Genomic DNA, 21,651 nt, shown 5'->3' on the forward strand with positions numbered 1-21,651 from the left:
CAGGGCATGAAGAACCAAGATGAGGAAAAGAGGCAGAGAGTTCGAGAGATGTCAGCAAGAAACTCAGCCCTTGCAGAAGAGCTTGCCCAAACCAAAAAAAGACCTGGAGGAGGCTCGAAAGGAGAACGAGAACTTTGCGAGCGGGAAAGTCCATATGGAGTCCATCCTTCAGCAGCTTCGTTCGTAACTGAATACCAGAACCTTACCGTCACTACTAACGATGTTCCCGACTTAGTCCAAAAGCATATTATTACTTCGTACTTTGGCACTCCCCAATTCGAGAGACTTCAGACTCAACTCTCCCTCAGTTCATATCATATGGGTCTTGACGATGCTCTAACTGAGGTCCTGAAACAAATTGATATTCCTAACCCTAAGATGTTATCTGGGATGTTGGACGGGAGGATATATGAGAAGCTTCACAAAGCTTTGCCCAAGGGGGTTAATTGCAAGGAACCGTTGAGCCCTCCCGATCCCGTCCTCTATGTTGATGAAGTTGAAGAACTGGGTACTGCAGATACCTCTGAAAGGGATACTTCCTTGGTTAAGGAAACTCCCAAAGATGACAGTGAGAGTGAGTTTGTTGAACCAACCCTCCGCCTTGATGATTACGAAGACCCTCCCAAGAAGTAGCTTTATCCTGTGAAACAGAAGTTGTCTTCAATACATTCAGTTTTGTTTGATTTTAAATGTTTCCTATGCATATGTTTGGAGTATATAACTGGATTGGTTGCTTCGATTTAATGCATGACATTCAATGATTAAGGTTATGCCAATTTCTGCTACAAGTGATGGAGTTTTGTGAATTTCATATGATTGTTAACCTAAGAAACCGAACTATCAGGGGTGGTAGTTCTAGCTCGTATGACATGTTGTCTGCATTTAATATCAGGGATGGTAGTGCTAGCAGTTCCAAATGAATTGCCAAATTAAATTTATGTACAAAATGAGTTATCTTGGGGGGTGCACATTCGAAGTGGAAAATGAAGACATATATGTGTTTTAAGCCTTTTCATATTTTATTTTTCGATGGAATAAGTTGGATGGAAAGAGGGAGTATATTCAATAAGATAATTTATTTATACTAACTTTCGGGATACAAAAGAATATAATCAATCAGTGACAAGGTTTCCTGAACATAGTGTGCCTCCTAGATCAACTCAGGGGTTAACAATAAAATGCATAGAAGTTTGACATGGTGCCTTTCATGGGGTGTGAATGAATGAGTATTCCTATGTGGGAACAGAGGTGAAATTGGAGGTGATGATTATTTACCTACTTGATAGCAAAAGCGTGTGCTATCAAGTAGCTCTTATAAGCATTCACTCTTGTAATTCAAAGCCACACATCATTATACAAGGTCACCGTTCAAAAGAGCAGCTCCAAAAATTCAAACTAACCATTATCTCTACAGGTTCTTGGCCAATTCAAAGGAGAACCATTAAGCCACACATACCCAAATGCATAAATTTTATGCAGTACACAGAACAACAAAATTAAACTCCTCCACAGCCCCAAAAAAAGGTAAAAAAGAAATACTAAAAGAAACCGAGCAACTTATTCCAAAGCAATGCATTTTAATCAACAACAAGATCAGGGTTTCAAGCACATCATCAGGAAATAATCCCCAAAACAACATTGCATAATACCTATAAGTAAGCATCTTCAACTTATATATAATCAACTATTTAAGAGTTGGTTATTACCTCTTGATCGTAGAGCGCTGTTTAAATCAAAAAGAAGAAGACCAACGCCATTGCGATATATGACCTTTTTTTGTGGTTCGTATTGTTTGATTTGGTTAAGAATGAAAGATAGAAAGCCACTGCGACTCAAGATAGCAATAGAATGGTTCGCTACAACCTGCGACTCAACCTACTGCCTGCTGCTTCAAGCTACTTCATCAGAGGTCCGATCGAACGCCTGCCGTAACACGAAATGCTTCTGCTGCTTCAACCTTTGTATAACGGAATGCATCATTTATAAAAGGAACCAACCCGTTTCAACAAAATGATCACAGAGACGAAACAGGTTCATTCCTTTTTAAACGGAACCAACCCGTTTCATCAATGTGATCACAAAGACGAAATTGGTTCATTCCTTTTTAAACGGAACCAACCCATTTCATCAATGTGATAATAGAGACGAAATGGGTTCATTCCTTTTTAAACGGAACCAATCCGTTTCATCAAAATGATCACAGAGACGAAACGGGTTCTTTCCTTTTTAAACGGAACCAACCCATTTCATCATAGTCATAATAGAGACGAAACGGGTTCGTACTTTTTTAAACGGAACCAACCCGTTTCATCAATGTGATCAGCCTGATGAAACGGAATGGTTCCGTTTCATCAATGTGATCAGCCTGATGAAACGGAATGGTTCCGTTTCAAGTGGCTTCAGAACGGAACCATTCCGTTTTACCAAGTTTTAAAATTTTTCCATTTCCTCGTTCATGTGTCTGAAACAGTAAGACACCGCATTCGTGAGTCGGTTTCACAACTGCCATAATGCTTTATTTCCATTGAAAGAGAACTACGTCAATCATTCTGCGCAAAAGATTCAATTATTGTTCCCGCCACAGAATTTTATTGCAATTAAAATAGAAAAGAAAGGTGAACTATTCTGAAATCAGATGAGGTAGTCACCGGCTTTTTTTGTTACAGTTTCGTAACATCCATGCACAGGAATTTCCAAACACCAGTTCAACCTATAACAAACCCCAACATCCTTAAATGTAGTTCCTCCTAATGTTTGGGGAGAGAAACTCAACAAACCGGGTTGGTTCCATTTAATCTTAGGTTAAGACTTGTCACTATTCCAATGTATCTGTGGTTGATTCTTCTACTCTCCCTTTCTATTGGTGCAATCCTAATAGTGATGTGAATTCAACTAATTAGATATGGAGGCCTAGCAAGGCGCTTTGCGTTGGACAACATCCTTACAAGTTCACGTAGCTACAACAATAAAGTTTCTCTGATAAATAGTTGGATTTAGTTTTATCAGGAAGATGAATAAAGAAATGAAAACAATAAAGAATCGAAGCTTGTGTGTGAATGAAAATAATTCCACCAATAAGATCTCATAGTGGAACCTACCATTTGGAGGTCAATAGGAATTACAATAATGAGAAGTGGATGTATTCGATGAATTCCACGCAACCAACCAAAGTAGTAAACAAATAATGATTCTATTTTTCTTTTCTATTTGGATGGAATAAGTTGGATGGAAAGAGGGAGTATATTAAGTAAGAGAATTTATTTACAGTAACTTCCGGGATATTAAAGAATATAATCAGTCAGTGAGAAGGTTTCCTGAACATATTAAAGTGGCTCCTACATCAACTCTGGGGCTAACAAGAAAATGCCCAGATAGAAGCATCAGCAGTGGTGTCTTTCATGGGGTGCTCATTCAACGCCTCTTCATATCTGGGCACAGAGTGCACCACAAGGGCTGAGTTTCTATCCAGAAGACAAAGATTCTACTACATAAGGTCTGTAAAGGAGCTTCAAGTCATCCATCTTTCTGTCACCATCAAATGCACCACCTATCCTAGAGAAATAAGGAAATCAGTACTGAATTGTTAGTACACGTAAGGAATAGAAAAATCCAGTCAGTCTGAAGTAGCATGTGGACCTATTAAAGAAACAAGTGCAACCCCAGAAGCAAAACTTTCAGCTTCAGGGTGTTTGGTTAATGACACAAGCAAATGACCAATACAATAATGATATGAACTACATCACAACTACTTTTCACATAGTCGAAACACAAAATTACATTTCTTTTATAAATAAACTTAAATACCCTAATATCTGACAAACTAGCTTAAATACCCTAATCTGTGACAAACTTGATGGTTGAGATTGACATAAGATTTGGCTAACAAATGGTGGTTATTATGTTGGTTATTATAAACAATGAGTTCCCACCAAGTACATCAATTAGAAACGATCAGCAAATTCAGGAGACAAAGTACTGAACTAACTATTTTGCTATCCATTAAACATCTTCCCTCACCAAAGCCCTTGGATCATCAGCTCTTTTAAGCAATGGCTCTTGTGAGAATAAAACTTTTGCTGCCACTTTAGGCAGTAATGTAGGTAATTATTCTTGCAAAACTAAAACAAACATGTATTCAATATGTATTTCACACATAGTATAGTCAAATAACAAAAGGAAAACCAATAGCTGATATTCTAATTGTATCTCACACATAGTATAATCAAATAACAAAATATAAGAAATATAAAGGAATGAAGATGCTTACAAGTTTTTAACTATCTCTTAAATAAGCATTGTTCAAAGGATTCAAACAAATAATCCCATTCACATAACATCCAAATTGAATTTAGCAAAAATAGTCAACCTATTCAGATTATGATGCAGATCTTTCACCTTCTGACGAAGGTGGTGCCGACTCCAAAGTTTGTGGGAGGTTCAGGTTATTGGCGATTTGGTTCAGGCGCCGACGCATGTTCCCCATATGACCCCTGGTTCGTGATAATTCTTTCTAAAAACCCACAAATTCATCTCGAGTGATGTATGCATCAACACCAACATGTGCTCCTACATCTGTAGGTTGCACTCCTACATCCGCCACCTCACAAGGAAAATTTCTTCCATGGATTTTAACATCGTCGTTCTTCTTATTATTCTTCTCACTTTCACAATCCTCCCCCTCAGGATCAATAAAATAGCTAGTAAAGATGCGGGTAAGGAGTCTACCATATGGGAGAGCACGATTGTGGGCCTCTTTCGCATACTTCATCATTCAAAGAATTATGTACGGCAGGTTGACCGGCGTCCTTGAATGAACGCAATGGGTTACATAGGCTTCAGAAGAACTCAACCCTTCACTGTGACCTCTACGTGTGATAATATTGTGTTGCACTATGTACGCAATGGCATGAGGAATTGGTCTCAGGTTCTTCAACTTCACGTGGGTGTCACCCGTGTATTTAACCATTATATCACTATAGGTGCCACCCACATCAATCAGGTGATCAAACTTTTTCCTAGGCTCCCAAAAAAGTAAACGTCCTTCAGTTGAGAGTCCAAGCCTACTACTTAGCTCACCAATATTCAACACAATCTCCACCCCTTTAACATTAGAGATGGCAGTTAACATTCCCTCCTCACCCTTGAATCTCAAGTTAGAATAAAATATTTTCACCAGTTGGTAATAACATTTGGGAGGTAACTGAAGCATGTTTTCCCACCCAATGTATCTAAACTGTTGTGCTACACCTCCACTCTCAAAGGAATGCATGTCTACATCCCGACCTTCTTCTATATGCCTCATTTTTATGAGAGCAAATGAGGCTCTGGCATCGTCATCCACTAAACCTGAAACGTCGACTTCTTGTTGCTTTTCCTTGCCTTTTTTTGCTTTTGCCTTTCATTTAATGCTTGCCTTAGGAGCCATCTTCAGACGTATGCTAGTTTTTGTTGCATAGATCACAAAACATATTAGCTAAACAACATATTATTACAATGAAACTAAAGTATAACAAAACATAATAATTCTACGGATGAGACAACATTAAAGAGAGAAGACAAGCATTCTAACCATGAAAAACATTCAGTCCACATATTAGTTATTCAAAATTGGATGCCAACCATTGGCCTGAATTGAAAGCTAGCCCCAACAAGCCATATTAAAGACAAACATTTCCACACTCATGTGCCAAGCATCCACCCACCCTCAACACATCACAAAGAGAGGGAAAGAACCCTCTAATCTTAACACCAAAATGCTTCAAATTTACAAACCCTAACAAGTTAAAATACGAACCATTAACAAGAAAACATGCAACAAATTTAAAAAGTATCGAAGTGAAGTAGTTTAAGTTCTAAACATTCACGAATGAAGTGATAAAATATCCACAAATTGCATAACAACATCAGCATTTGAGTTTCTTAGACTGATGATCCACTTCTTCAGCAGTCCACATGTTACTAAAGGTACATAACTAGATTTTCTAGGTCATAAAACATTTATTGCACTATCACTCATCTTACCCTAGGCTAAAGTACATCCACAGCATCATTAGCTATCAAAAGCAAATAATAAAGGAAGTCCAAAACACAAAAACAGTATGACAACAAACATCTTTAAGACCCAAATAGAAATGACATTTTAAAGACACTAAATGCGACAAAAGTAGAAGAATAACATAGTAAAACTTCAAACCAATCTACACTGTCCAAATTGTATGATCCGATGGAGTTTCAGTTCAGCAACAAACTTAATAAAAAATAAAAAATACTAATAATAATAATTAAAAAAAATTGAATAACATAAGGAAAGATCTAGGACTGGTCAGATTTGACATAAGGACAATGTGTTATATCGGGAATACATTAGTTGATCTGATGCCACTTTAGTTGTGTAGTACAAGACTTCAAAATATGAGTTTGATCCAACGGACTGATCTGAAAGTTAATAACGTTATCCCACCAAGAATAGGGTTATTTCAATCAAACTATTAGAAGTTATAAATTTATTACCAATTATTCACGTGGGATTCAAACCCGCAATTAAGCAATTTTGCTACTGTCAACTGCACTCATGCGAATGACAGTAGCAAAATTGGCAATTAAGAGTATCAAAAACCAACAACTTTCAACAATGATATATGATTATTATGCTACAAGAGAATCACATCTGATCTTAAAACAGTAGAGTTTGATATCAAACTCACAATAGGACTATAATAAATCAAAACAAAAACCAATTACTGAAACCACACGAAGGTTTAGAACAAAAACCAATTACTGGAATCATACTTGAGAAAACGTAGAAGAACCTCTACAACTTAAGAAAGTAACATAAACACAAAATGAACCACTTCGCTGTTTCGAGAAACCATAGCAGCCGGAAGGGGAACAAGTTCAAATGAACAAAAAAAATAAGAAGAAGCAAAATTCGCACTGAAACAGCAAAGGAAATCGAACTTGTTTGGGATAAATTCGCACCTATAACCGGACGAGAGCAAAGCCCTAGAGCTGTTGCTGAGGCGGACGGCTGAATCTGAAAGTTGGGGCTTCTGATTTTGAAATGAAACACAACTTTGGTTTGTCTTCTCTGCTGCCTCAACCTATTGCTTCTCGAGCTTCTCCAGTCCTCCCAAGATATTGACAACGATCGAAGCCTCAAGAAGTTGGAGAACCTCAAGAAGCAGCAGGTTGAGGAAGAAGAAGAAGCAAAGGAGAAGACGAACCAAAGTCGTGTTTCATTTCAAAATCAAGATATTGAGAGTAACAAAGTTAAAAAGATCAGGTGAATTCGGAAGGGACAACAATGATGCTGAATTTAATATGATGAAGAAAATTAACACTGAAAAGGTAATCTCTACTTTCAAACAATTTAAGTTGGCTAAGCACATCCAACCTGCAAAGCCATCATCGGCAGCATTTTACTTCATCAATAATACCAAGTCGAACTAACAATTTCTTTTGTCATTAACACTACCAAGTTAAAAAGAATCTGTAATCATTAAAGTAATGGTTAACTAAATCAAGGCTGTCATTCCAACATCAATTCCCATAAGCTCATACAAACCGGCCACAAGAACAGGGAAGCCTGCAGCCATACTAAGAAGGAAACCCAAAATAGCATAACTCCATACAACAAAAGGGGCCAACACAATCTTCATTCAGATCTTTTTTCCCTCTCATGGTTATTCTTAACCCATTATTCTATTGCACCACAAAACCTTTAAAAGAGTGAATCAACAAACACAAGAAGATGATGAGCAAAAGAGGCCTGATGTCAAACGAGAAGATCACGTGTTGTGTTATTTGCTTTTGTTTTTAGTTTATCATGAGGACAATCAAAGTCTGGCTCAGTTTCTATATGCCAGGTTCCTACGTATCTTTCATTACCAAGCATTCTCTTTATTTCTTTAATAGATGGCACAACCAATTTAAAACATCACCCACCAAAGCCTGCACCACCCCATGCTCTTTGGAACTTGGAACATTTTAAAAAATCATTCATAGTTCACAAATATCATTACATACCACTGACAAAAAAACCAGTTCTTCACCAACACAATAAAACAAAAGAAAAAGAAGCTTCCAACATAATGTCAATGCCTCATAACTTGATTAAAATTTTACCATCAGTATATACAAGAAAGGAAAGAACGCCCGACAAAATAGTATCCAAAAACAGAATAGCATAACTATTAGGTGCAATGCCATTTATTGGAAAGTTCTAGGAATAAATTTTGGAAAACAAAATAACCAGCAGTCTAATCAATGATCTTTACAAGAACCATACCACATTTTGAACATCCAAGGTTCCCTACCTAAACATTGTTCTCTTCGATCTAAGAACTATAAAATATGTCACCATATATAGAAAACATACACAGTAATTAGCAACTTCATAAAAACCTACAACACAGCAAGGGAGGAAAAGCTGGACTTTTCATGAGCCAACCAAGGACTTGGCAAAATAGAATTGATTCACTAGCTTATGCCAGCTATAGAAGTATCTTCAATCATGTTTCAGTCACTAAACATTCACCAAGTCATGCCAATATTACTTAGCAAAATTTTTAGTCTGTTACAACAAAATCAAAAGGAATAATCTATTAATGGAATACCATATTCAACCAGCTCATTTAGGTCGATGTTCAAGGGTAACGTAACAGCAGCGAAGCTTTCATCTGAATTGACAACTAAGTTTCGGTCGAAACTGGAGAAATTTCAAATCGAAACGAAACTTTAAAAAAAAAAAACAAAAAAAAAATAAAAATAAAAAAACAAAAAAAACAAAAGGAACAAACAAGTTGTAACTAGTATTAACCGGAATTTTAAGCAACTTAGGGGTGATAGATCATAGGGAACTCACTAGAAACAAGAAACAAAAAAGAAAAAATCCAACTGCAACTCATAAATAAAGTGGAAATAAATCTCTGTTCTAGGGTACGGGATTGAAACTCTAACCTGATAGATGTGAAACAAAAGGACTGTAACTCTAACCTGATACAGACCATTCAAAATAGCAGCACCGTCAACTCGTCTTCTCCTCTGCTTCTTCTTCTTCCTCAGCCAGACAGATCAGATGCGAGCTTCTCCAAGTTCTCAAGGCTTCGATCGTGTTTGTGTTTCAAAAGATTGATCAACCTCCTCCTGCTTGCTGTTCTTCTTCTTCTCTCGTTCAATTTTCAGAGCTTTCTTTATCGAATAGGTTCAGACGCAAAAATGAGAGGTTTCGTTGTGGTTTTGTGTATTTCAAAAGATTTTGAAATTTGAAAATGAAGTGTCTGTTCAGGGTTATCCCACTAAGAATAGTGTTATTTGAAACGAACTATTAGAAGTTATTAAGTGATAACCAATTATACATGTGAGATTCAAACCCGCAATTAAGAGTATCAAAACCAACAACTTTCAGCAATGATATATGATTAATACGCTGCAAGAGATTTGCATCTAATCTTAAATTAGCTTGAAACAAATTTGAGAGAAAAGAAAAGCAGAGGCCATTCAGCTCTTCTTTTCCCACCATAATCATATAACTAATGTGAGAGCTGTAGAAGTGGCAAACTCATATAGAGAAAAAGATAGGCTAATAGAAGCACTTCATGTACCATCTTTGAAGTTAAGCATTCTAAGAGGCCACCCATAATTTGTGTGTGTATTGACACCATGAGATGAGGGGTAGTATTTCTATTTCCCATATACTGGACCAAATAATCATTATAAAACCCAAAATACTGGACTCTACAATGGAAGAAATAGAATGACTTAGAACCATTATCAGATTTAGAACCAAACCATCCAATCTCAAACAAGGAAATGCAGGGAAAACGTTAGCCAATTCTATCAAATGTAATAGCATAGACAAAAGAGATTGGGAGAGATGATGGATACCTGAATTTGAAGGATATCGCCTAGAACAAGAGGATTCGAGGTTGACCTAGAACAAGAGATTATCTCCTGCAAGATCGTAAAGCTGCTCTGCAAGATCGTCTCCTTCTGCAAGATCGTCTTCTCCCTCTGCAAGATCGTCTTCTCCCTTTGCAAGATGCGATCAACGGAACGTCTTCTTCCTCTGCAAGATCGTCTCCTTCTCCAGCTTCTTCTTCTCCAACTTGGTTCAGAGCTCCAAAATCGTAAAATGAAATGGGCGGAGTGAAGAACAAGGGTTTTGGTATTTTTAAAATGTTTTGAACCGCTGGTATATACGATTTTAAATTCGTATATACGTATAGGGTTTATGTGTTATATTTTCAAAACGTATTAACCAAACCCACTCGAACCACCTAGACAGACCGCTGGGTTTGCGGTAGACCGAACCAAACTAGAAAAAGGTGGGCTTTATGATGGGTTTTGATGGAATTTTCATTATTTTAATGAAAAGATGATGCCAGCCGTCCGATTAGATCGGATCGGACGGCTGGCTTGATTGTCATGCGCATTAATGGCGCACGACAGAAGCAAAATTGGAGGGCGTTTAGGCATAGGCGCTTGTCGATTCCAATAGGCATCCCTGTACAAGAAATGGAAGACAAGAGAAAGAGCCAGAGAAATCCCTGCCAATCAGTAACCTTTAAAGACGAAGAATCGAACAAAAAAGAGAAACAAACGTGTTGTATAGAATTCAAAGCTGTTAAACTCAAGATATTTCTTTCTGCTTCCTTACCTCTGTTTTCACCTCCCTTCGTTTCCCACGGTTGGATAGTTACGTTGACTGTTCAGCTACAGTCACTGACAGATAAAAAGTTTCAACTTTCTCTAGTAGATCGACTGAACTTACTATGCCACTGGATCAGTTCTGTACTATCATAGTTTTTTTTATCCATTTTCTTTATCTGTATTTCTACCCATACAAAGAAAATAATTCTTTATCTATTTCAACAGAGAAAAAAAATTAATATATATATACATATATACATATCCGTAAAATCTCTTAAGAAAATTTTATCCAAGAAACTACCAAAAATCTAAAATAAACAATAATAAAAAAAATTTAAAAAGAGAGTTATTTAAGTTTGAATCACTTATTATGGATGGAAATTCGTGTTGAGTCAATTAAGTGCTCAAAATTACATTTGGCTCACAAGTGAAATTAAGACTTTTAAATCCAACTACCTTTCATTGTTAAATGATCTAAATATCCTCAAATTAAATTAAAAGATATAAAATTACCATTACACTCTTGTTTCTCATACCATACTTATCCATTTACTTCCATCACCTTTATACCAAAAAAAAAAAAAAACTTCCATCACCTTGTTAGTATAAAATACTTCTACAAAAGAGAGTAAAAGGGCAAAAAAAAACATAAAAGAGGAAAAGAAATTGTCTAATCAACCACAAAGATAAAAATAGAAGGCAATCTAATTATTTTAAAATATCAAGGGAAAAGGAGAGGTAAAAGTTCTTTTTTTTTTTTTTTGGAGAGATTCAGAAGTGAAACTTTTCCAAAAAAAAAAGAGTAAATAGAGAATAAGTAAATTAGAGAGATATAAATTTTGCCTAATAATAATAAAAGAATAAATGTCGTATATCTGTAGCTCTAACAAATAGGGACTATAATATCATCTTATGAAAAGAAAAAAATGGCTGAGATATTTACTTTCTTGATTTGATTTTGTTTTTCTTTTCTAGTAGAATTAAAAGAAAAAAATCTCATAGATACCCAAGACATATGGTGAAAAGTACAGATACCCTAAAAATATGTCAAAACTGACAAATACTTCAAAATGTCACCTAAATTGCATAATAATACACTTAGTTAGCATTTTCTGTTAAATCATAGTTTTCTGTTTTTCTTATTTCAAAAAACTACCCTTAACCAGTAAATGTGGGTTATGTTAACCCAAACAAAAAATTTGAAGTTGAAAATTATTCATGACAGGACAAGTCATAGCCATTTGGTCACCAGTTCTACATGTGAAAGACCTTAAAACTACACTCTCTTCGACTTGCTTGAAATGGAAATCAAGCAGAACATGCATAGAAAACTTTTTGCATTTTGTAGGGAGAAATTTTCAGAGCTCCATCCCACCTCATTCCTTATTGAGGAATCCAGCTTGTTTGTAAAACAAGTCTGTAAAGCAATCACTGGTTGATCTAATTGGACCCCAGACACGTGAAAGCGCAGCCCAGGAGGAATGAATGGTTCCCTGGTGCTTCATGGGACAAGTTCGCAGTCCCACTCCCTCTAATAGGCCTGCCAGCACAATAAGAGAATGGGGGAACTAATCTGGTTGCTTGTGCAAGCTGTAGAAATAGCATTCCAGGTTTTCACTTTAATGTCCTTTTATCTATTTGGAAACTTCACAGATTTGTCATGTCCTCTTTCAGTGTTTCAACTACTGTACTACTGCTCTTCTGCTGCATTGCCAACAGTGTCAATATCCCCTTGATTTCAAATGAAAATGGCTTTGAAAGATCCCCTGCTATGAATTCTTCAACTACACTGTTGACTTCAATCAAGCTGCACCCAGGGGGTTTCTTTGTTCTCCTGTTTCTTATAAGCTTGCGCATCCTTGAGACATCATCCCACCTCCCCAAGTCTGCATAAATGTTCGAAAGTAAGACATAGTTCCCTGGATCATCCGGCTCAAGCACTATTAGGTTCTCCATTGCAATCATAGCAATCTCAAGATTGCCATGAGTTCTACAAGAACTGAGCAAAGATCCCCAGATGGTTGAATCCGGTGCCATTGGCATCTTCTTGATGAACTCAAGGGCATGATGAAGACATCCAAAACGACCAAGAAGATCCACCATGCATCCATAATGTTCCACCCCTGGATCAATTTGATAGTGCATTTTCATCGAATCAAAGTGCCACAATCCTTCAGCCAAGAAGCCAGCATGCGCGCAAGCAGATAAAAGACCTAAAAAGGTAATGCTATTTGGCACTACTCGAGCTCTAATCATTTTTGCAAATAGTTCAACTGCTTCACATGCCTTTCCATGATTAGCAAGCCCACAAATCATTGTACTCCAAGATATGACATCTCTGTAAGACATCAAAGAAAACAGATGGGAAGCTTCATCTATGGTTCCACATTTAGCATACATTTCGATCAGAGCATTACACATTATAGTATTCTGCAAAAGCCCATTTTTGTCAGCATAAGCATGAATCCATTTCCCCAACTCTAGAGCTCCAAGCTGTGCACAAGCTGGCAATATAGAAACAATGCTGATCTCATCAGGTTTAATGCCCTCAAACTGCATCTGACGGAAGACATCCAATGCATCAGTGTAGCAGCCAATCCGGGAGTAGCCAGAAATCAATGTTGTCCAAGAGACAATAGTCTTCTCTGGCATGGATTCAAAGATCAACTTTGCCCTTTTCATCTGTCCTAGTCTGGCATATCCTGAAATGATAGTGTTCCATGAAATTGGATCTCTCTCCATCATTCTCTCGAATACCCTGTGAGCATCAGACATACTTGCACACTTTGTGTACATATCGATAAGTGAGTTTCCTATCACAGAATTCAAAGCTAAGCCACTTTTGAAGACATGCCCATGAATCTGCTTACCAAGATCAAGAAGTAGGAGCCCTGCACAAGCTTTAATTAAAAAGGGGAACGTGAACCTGTCAGGAAAAATGGAACGTGAACTTTGTCGGCACCTAATCATTTGCTTGTAAATGATGATAGCATTTTCATGTAAGTAGTTGGTGGTATAGGCTCTTATCAATGCATTATAGAGAAATATATTTGGCTCCACTATCTGCCTGAAGAGTAGATATGCATATTGTGTTTCACCTTTGGTATTACAAAAATCAATCATCTTTGTCACTAGGAAGTTACTCTGTGACAGAGAGTACCTAACCATACGAGCATGTATCTTTTTCAATTCTGCCATACTGAAACATTTTCGCAGAATGGGTACAAATTGATCCTCCAATTCTTGTATCATCAGAGCACTATTTGATTCAATCTATATCATGAACAGCAGAGTCGCAAAAGCTCCCACAGAGACTGCTTCAAGTTTTCGATGCTCAATCACTGACTCCAACTTGGCACGGCTTCTATGAAGGTATCTAAAACTCCAAAAGAATGATCTAGGATTTACCTTGCAAGCTTTTAAGTATCCACAGTTCCAAAATAAAAGAAAAAATGACTTGGTTGGTTTCACCAAACAATGAGTATACTTGATGCAACTTGTCATAGTTCATATCAACAGATAGCCAGACTCACAATACCATATATTGGGACATAGAAGACTGGTGTCTATGACATATGTATTATTCAATGTGCTTGGGTGCTTTTGATGTTTGTTGTGCATTGTTCACAAATCACTATACCATGTAGTTTTTACTATATGTCCATAATTATTACTATAATATGTTATCCGTCATTGCATAATCTAGTTGTTTTATTTGCCCACTATATCTCGTAAGATAGCACTCAAAAGAATGTGGGAAGGCAGATGTTACATAAGCAGTCAACATTTGTTTCCAACCAAGTCTGCAAATCAAAAGCATGAAATTGATGTTTTCTTAAACTAACAGTTAGAAGATTTAGACCTGTTTATTAAGCCTAAAATAAGCTCCACTTTAAAGTGTCAAGGCCAAATATGGCTATTTGTCCATCAAAACATCAAACTGGGAATGCACCGTACCACCAAGATCTCAAGAATCTAGACCTGATCAAAACAATTCTTCAAGACAAGCACAAGTCAGTGGGAGTCTGAACCCTACGGTCAAATTCCTATCTTACAAACTTCTAACGCTGAAAGCTCCCTTTTTTGGGAATTTCCATAGTAAAACATACTTGAAACAGAAGTTAAAAGGCGCATAAACAATCCACATTGAGTCACAAAAAATAATCAACCAGAAAAATCTGAAACAAAGCAAGTGAGAAATTGCACCAAATCAACGCACAAAGGAACCTAGAACACGCCCTAAAATCCATGTCTGCGGAAAATGAACTTACCGTAGTCAACCGAGGGCGTTTAGGCGAGACGGATTGCATCTTTGCCAGAACCATGCTCTTCCCATAGCCAGTGATCATAACTGTCCAGGAAACCACATTTTTATATGAATTTCATTGAAAAGCTTTTCTGCATCCTCCATCAATCCACACTTGACATACATATCAACAATTGAATTGACTACTGAGACATCCAAACCAGATGGAACTTTGATAGTGAATGAATGTACTTGTTTCCCTTGTTCTACATGGGCAAAATCAGCAAATGCACTCATCATGCTAGAAATTACAAATGCATCCACTTCAGCTCCTCTTTCCATGAATTGTTTAAACAAGTCCATGGCCTCTTGTAGACCTCCATTTTGAGCATAACCTATAATCATTGCAGTCCAGAAGACAGCATTTTTTGGCTCAATATGGTCAAAGAGTTTTCTTGCTTCATGTAGGCAACTGCATTTACGTAGAAGTCAAGGAGTACACTAGACATAATCCTATGAAGTCCAATAGGGAACCCCCTTGTGATCAAGGACCATGAATTTGGGCTCCTTCATTAATTGCCCCAAGGCCACTATATGATTTTAAAACACTAGCATAAGTAAACACATCAGGTGTTTCTCCATGTATTTGCATTTCCTTACAGAAAAGCAGAGACTTACCATTGTATCTGTGTCAGTGTACCCAGTAATCATTGCATTCTAACTATTGAGATTTCTAACAGGCATTAGATTGAACATCTGGGTTGCTTCCTCAATCCTTCAACATCTGGAGTACATATCAATAACTGAATGCCCAACAACTGCGGCAAATTCAAGCCTTTTTAACACAACCTACATGACTTTGCATCCCATTTTCAGGAACACCCAGAATACCACATACTTTTAGATTACTCAAGAGAGTGCACTCGTTCAGTCTAACACCTGAAAAAGCCATTTTACAGCTAAATTGGAAGAAACAAGGGTTTATTTTGGGGGTATTAGGGAGTTTCTAAAATTCAAGAAAATATCTGTCTTGAAATTGAATAGTCAGAATGGGGTCAAACTAGGATCCAAGGTCACTAGGGTTAGGGGAATGATGTACCTAAAATGTGGGAGATCTAACAGCTAGATTGGCATAAATCTAATCTTTGATTTTGGGGGTCTTGGTAACTCTTTCGAAAAATTCAAGAAAATTCTAAAAAAAGGTAATACCTGAATGGAGCCTTAATGATGGAATGCTCAGATCGACAAAGGTTGAACTATAATCTTCAACCACTTGCAAGTGTTTAGGCTTGACTTCATCTCAGAACCCTTTTCAGCCTTGGATCTCCAACCCTCTATTGACAGAACTTGAACGCACTAACGATCACAAGGAATTCCTCAAAGAGAAGCTTTCTTATTCAATATTCAGTCTGATCTTTTCCCAATCAAGTAGAGGGGTCTATTTATACAAATGATGGGTTGGAACTCCTAATCTGATGCCTTATTCTAACTGAATCGTAATACTAAGAGGTCTTTATCGTAAGATCTGTACAAGGTCTGACTTAAAATAATACAAAACCAAAAGTTCAAAAAAAGGTAGACTCACATGCCTGATATGACCTTCAAGTGAACAATATTACAATTCTGCCACTGTTCTACGGAGTACACTAAAATAACAGAACTAAAACTATAAACAAGCAGCTGGGCAGCAAGCCTAGGGGTTCTATTGGGCCTCCACTTTCTCTCGGACTTGGACTTGGAAGGTTCATAAACTGCATGTTACTCTTGGAGCTTCACAGCCACAAACATCCCAGCGACCTCTCTTTCTAGACTTGTTTATTTATCATTCCATAGACTCATAACTGAAATTGCAAGAAACTCTCACTCGTATTGGAAAAAGCTTGGTTTTGACTCCAGATCTTGGTTATCTGACCTCATTCAATCAAGGCTACCTCAGGAAGTTTCTCTACAAACTATCAAAATTGATGTGGGTGCACATACCTTGGACCAACCCATATCTGTTCGGGAACCCCGGCAAGGAACCAGGTTTATACATGGTTCTTATTACAGTTTCCATTAACTCAAAGGTAATCTCGACCAAATGCCTAAAACCTCAACCTGCTTGAGAAGAAACAACTCTTGTTTCTTCTTGAACATTCTGACATGACATTCATGTCATACAAACGAAATACAATGCACGTTGGTTTCACCAAACAATGAGTAGACTTGATGCAACTTGACATAGTTCATATCAACAGATAGGCAGACTGACCATACCATATATTGGGACATAGAAGACTGTGGTGTCTATGCCATATGTATTATTCAATGTGCTTGGGTGTTTTTGATGTTTGTTGTGCATTGTTCACGAATTCACTATACCATGTAGTTTTTACTTTATGTCCATAATTATTACTATAATATGTTATCCATCATTCCATAATCCAGTTGTTTTATTTTCCCATTAAATCACTTAAGATAGCACTCAAAAGAATGTGGGTAGGCAGATGTTACACAAGCATTCGACATTTGCTGCCCACGCAAATCAAAAGCATGAAATTGATGTTTTCTTAAACTAACAGTTTGAAGATTTAGACATGTTTATTAAGCCTAAAATAAGCTTCACTCTAATGTTTCAAGGCCAAAAATGGCTATTTGCCCATCAAAACATCAAACTGGGAATGCACCGTACCACCAAGATCTCGAGATTCTATACCTGGTCAAAACAACTCTTAAGACAAGTTTGTGTTGCACAAGTCAATGGGAGTCTGAACTCTACGGTCAAATTACTATCGTAAAAGCTCCCTTTCTGGAGAATTTCCGTAGTAAAATTAAGGGTGTCAACTATGTACCGGAACTGTATAACCGTACCGAACTGCGCCGCCTAATACCGGACCGTTCAAAATTCAGTACGATATGGACCGAAACCGAATTTTGAAATTTGGTACGGTATGGTACTGGTATCAGTTTCAGTTGTAAAAACCGACAGTACATACCAGAATCGTACCGAAATTTTGGGTTAAATTGTAATTCAGGGTAAAGTTCATGTTTGCCCTATTTGCTATTTCCCAGTCCGCTCAAGTCTCAACCTTGACAACGGACAGCATCGTCTTCGTCTCACTCTCAATCTCTTATCTCTCAATCTCTGATTCTCTCAATCTCTGATTCTCTCATCATCTTCGTCTCACTCTCATCCTGAATCAGTGAATCCCTGATATTCTCTAGAATCTCTACCAGCAAGGCAGCAAGGCAGCAAGATAGAGCAGAAATCTCTCATCTCAATCTCTCATCTGTGAATCTCTCATCATCTTCTTCTCACGATAGAGCAGAGCCGCAGTGGTACCAAAGTGGCAAAGTCCAAAGCCAAAGGGCGAGTGCCAAGTGGGCAACTAAAGGAATAGAGATTAGAGAGTCAGAGACTAGAGAGATCGAGACGAACACCTGGGTAATAAACTAACAAACAGGGTAAGCCGTAAGTGGGTATAGAATTTGTCTCTCTTTTTTTCTTTTTTCCTCAATTTATTAGCAATACCCTGATTTGAGTTGTTTTCTTTGTTTAATGAATCATACGAGTAGACTGAGCAGTACCTGCGATTCTTTCCTGTGCTACTTTACTCGGTTATTGCTTCTTCAATGGATCATTTGCTACTGTTACGAGTTACGACTTCACTTTTATGTAGCATGTAATATGTATATCTTTTTCACTTTGGTGTTAACTGTGGTTGATTCTTGGATTCTAGGATTTTTCGCTTTACTTTGTATTTGTGTCTTGTCTTTCATAGTTCGAGCAATGCCTGATAGTCCTTTTTCTTTTGATTATAATTTAACTGAGTGTTAAAAATCTGTGTCTGCTTTGTCCTGCCAGTAGTTTCTAGTTTTAGGGTTTTCAGTTTGCAAAATATGATGGCTGGTGATCGGCCTCAGCACCCAACGGTCCTTCAAAAGGTTACTGGACAGCTCAATCTTGGGTCTAGTCTTTCCAGTGATGTGCCAACACACCATGGTGTCTTTGATAGACCAGCTATTTCTGAAAGGTGTTGTTCATATGGGAACTTTTGCAATTCAAATTTGCAGTTCCCAGTAACACAGGCATGCAACATGAAGATTAGTCTATCCGTGGTTTCCTAAGCTACTTCACCAATCTCTGTTCAAGCCCACCACGAGAAAAGCTCCACCAAAATTGCTTTTAATATTCTGTTGGGTGCTGCAGCTCTATTTAAAATTGCTGCTGCACCTATGGAGCGTCTTAAGCTTTTGATTCAAAATGAAAATGCTGGGAAGGCAAGATGCTGCTCAAGCCATTGCATTAGTACGGTATCTATATTATGACTTAGAATTATAACATATACATCGTATAACTTCCTTGCCTAGACCATTGGTTTCATCTTGCTGTTTGTCCTGGGAACATATATGCTTTTGCTTTCAAATCTGAACTCCAAAAGTTTGCTGCCTAGGGATATTTAAAACCTAGCAGTGGAGAATGAGGTGGATTTTTGGCAAAGATACTAGTTGAAATTCTTAAATATGTTATGCAGACAGCTGTTTTGTTTTGAAGGTTCTTTATCCTTCCTTAGGGATTAGGATCTGATTGTAATTTATGGTTTCCCAGAGGATCTGAGTAACACTGTCATGCAGTTACATGTAGAGATGTTTGGAGTTTGGGTTCTTTTATACTTGGCATTTCTTTTTTCTTTTTTTTTTCTTTTTTTTTTTTATTATTTTTTTATTTTTTGGTGTTCTTTACTAGAATTAGCTATGGATAACCTTAGTACTAGTTGGTTTCAAGGTCTGTCTTAGAGTTTGTTTTAGTTTTTGACTACAATTAGTAGTCTTCTATTAGCTTTTACAAATACACTGCTTGTAACCCATGGAAGACATAGTTTGAGTTGATATCGATGGCTGCCAAGAGCAGAATACATCTCCCAGTCCCTCTGATAATTATTAGTTGATAATTCAAGTGTTGATCAACCGCATTTTGTGGCTCCTTGAGTGAGAGGATCCTCATTACTTCAAATTTCATTCTGACGGAAACTCTTAAGGCTGATTTCTTTCTACATGTTTTAATGACTGCTTTTCTTATTTAATTTCTATTCTTGCATGTATTCATGCTGATATTCAAAAAGACCATACTGATTTGGAGCAACTGAGCATGCTAGACAGCTAGAGAGGCTTATGAATAGGAGGATTTTCACTAGTTGGTTTATGGTTTGTGTGTGTTTTTGTAATTAGCTGGGTTTCAGCTTTATATATTGGTATGGGTTTCATGTACAATTTATTGCGTTGGTATTCTCCCTCTTGAATTCTTCTCTGCTCTTCCTTTTCTGGGTTTTTATTTACAGTAGTTGTACATAAAATACAGGTGGGAATCCTCTGAATTAACTTCACTACTGTAGTCAAACTTTTGTAAATATGAGTTTTAAAGAGTTTCTAGCTAGTTACCAGAGCTTTTCAGTGATGGGCTTCAGCCTTCACAGTTCACATGAATGATGCAAAAGAAATTAAAGTGATGGGCTTCTAGTCTGAACTCTGACGTGAAGACATTCAAGTTTTTAAGCTAAAGCAGTGAGTGTGACAGATTTAATAAGTTGTTGGATACATCTTCTTTAGTAAACCAGGTGTTTTTATTTTATTGAATGGATGTAGACATGTAGTTATCCGTGGTGAGTGATTCAAATCAATAACCGTGAGTCTTTATCACTCAACAATCTTACTTGTTAATAGTTATTTCAATTGGTGAGTGAAACTGATTTTGTCCCGAAACCAACCGGACCGCACTAGAAACCGTGTTCAAGCCGTTTTCTTATACCCATTTTGTACCAAAACCGTACCGGACCATTTTTGCAAATACCGCAACCGTTGTACGGTTCTGGTTTTCCTTATTCAAATTTTTTTACCATACCGATTCGAACACAAGCTAAAGACGCATAAACAATCCACATTGAGTCACAAAAAATAATCCGAAACAAAACAAGTGAGAAATTGCACCAAATCAACGCACAAAGGAACCTAGGACACGCCCTAAAATCCATGTCTGAGGAAAATGAACTTACCGTAGTCAGCCCGAGGGCGTTTAGGCATAGGTGGTTGTCGATTCCAATAGGCATCCGCCCATGGCTACAGCAGCGACAGACTGTACAAGAAACAGAGAGACAAGAGGAAGAGCCAGAGAAATCCCTGTCAATCAGTAACCTTTAAAAACTAAGAATCGAACAGAAAAGAGAGACAAAAGCGTGGTATAGAATTCAAAGCTGTTAAACCCTATCTATTTCTTTCCTTACCTCTGTTTTCACCTCCTTTCTTTTCCCACGGTCGGATGGTTACGTTGCCTGTTCAGCTAGGGACTCACTCACGGATAAAAAGTTTCGACCTTCTCTAGTAGATCAACTGAATTTACGATGCCACTTTGAAGTATCGTAGTTCACCCTTGTTAGTTTTTTGGACCAAATGATATTTGGACACTCTCAGTTGGATAATATATTTTACCTCCCCTTAACTAAAAATATTATCAAACACCAACCTTCTGTTAATTTTCTTCGTTAAATTCTATTTTTATCATTAGATACTTTTTAAAAACCCCAAATTACCTTCATTTGAAACTATGTTTTAATTTGAATTTTAAATTATCTTCAAGTACTCCATTAGTTAAAATTTTAAATTACCTTTAATTAATATTATTGTTGTTGCGTCTCAGATCTGATCTTGGTCCCGACCTAGTTGGATTGGCTCCCGAATAATCTCCGGCACAAGAAGATGATAAGACCTGCAAGAGAAGTTAG

At 37.3% G+C, this 21,651-nt stretch overlaps 1 protein-coding gene across 5 annotated transcripts; it reads right to left on the reverse strand.

The window, feature by feature from the left end:
- Positions 1-11,509: 11,509 nt before the first annotated feature.
- LOC148998944 (pentatricopeptide repeat-containing protein At2g20540-like) lies at positions 11,510-21,283 on the reverse strand. Of its 5 annotated transcripts, XM_089141589.1 has the most exons (5): positions 21,154-21,283; positions 20,926-21,005; positions 14,922-15,001; positions 13,521-13,550; positions 11,510-13,434 (listed from the first exon to the last, which is right to left on the reverse strand). In XM_089141589.1, exons 2-5 carry the CDS (start codon positions 20,951-20,953, stop codon positions 12,298-12,300), a joined length of 1,275 nt encoding a protein of 424 aa, XP_088997715.1. In that variant the 5' UTR covers positions 20,954-21,005; positions 21,154-21,283; the 3' UTR covers positions 11,510-12,297. The 5 variants fall into 5 exon arrangements, with proteins under 5 accessions (XP_088997715.1, XP_088997714.1, XP_088997716.1 ...); XM_089141588.1 differs by lacking the exon at positions 21,154-21,283 and having other exon boundaries at positions 20,926-21,113; XM_089141590.1 differs by lacking the exons at positions 20,926-21,005; positions 21,154-21,283 and having other exon boundaries at positions 13,521-13,576; positions 14,922-15,002.
- Between the last annotated feature and the right edge of the window lie 368 nt (positions 21,284-21,651).

Source organism: Hakea prostrata, unplaced genomic scaffold (assembly GCF_041222555.1).
Source record: "Hakea prostrata isolate BN-2017 unplaced genomic scaffold, UWA_Hpros_2 contig_87, whole genome shotgun sequence".
Taxonomy (NCBI): domain Eukaryota; kingdom Viridiplantae; phylum Streptophyta; class Magnoliopsida; order Proteales; family Proteaceae; genus Hakea; species Hakea prostrata.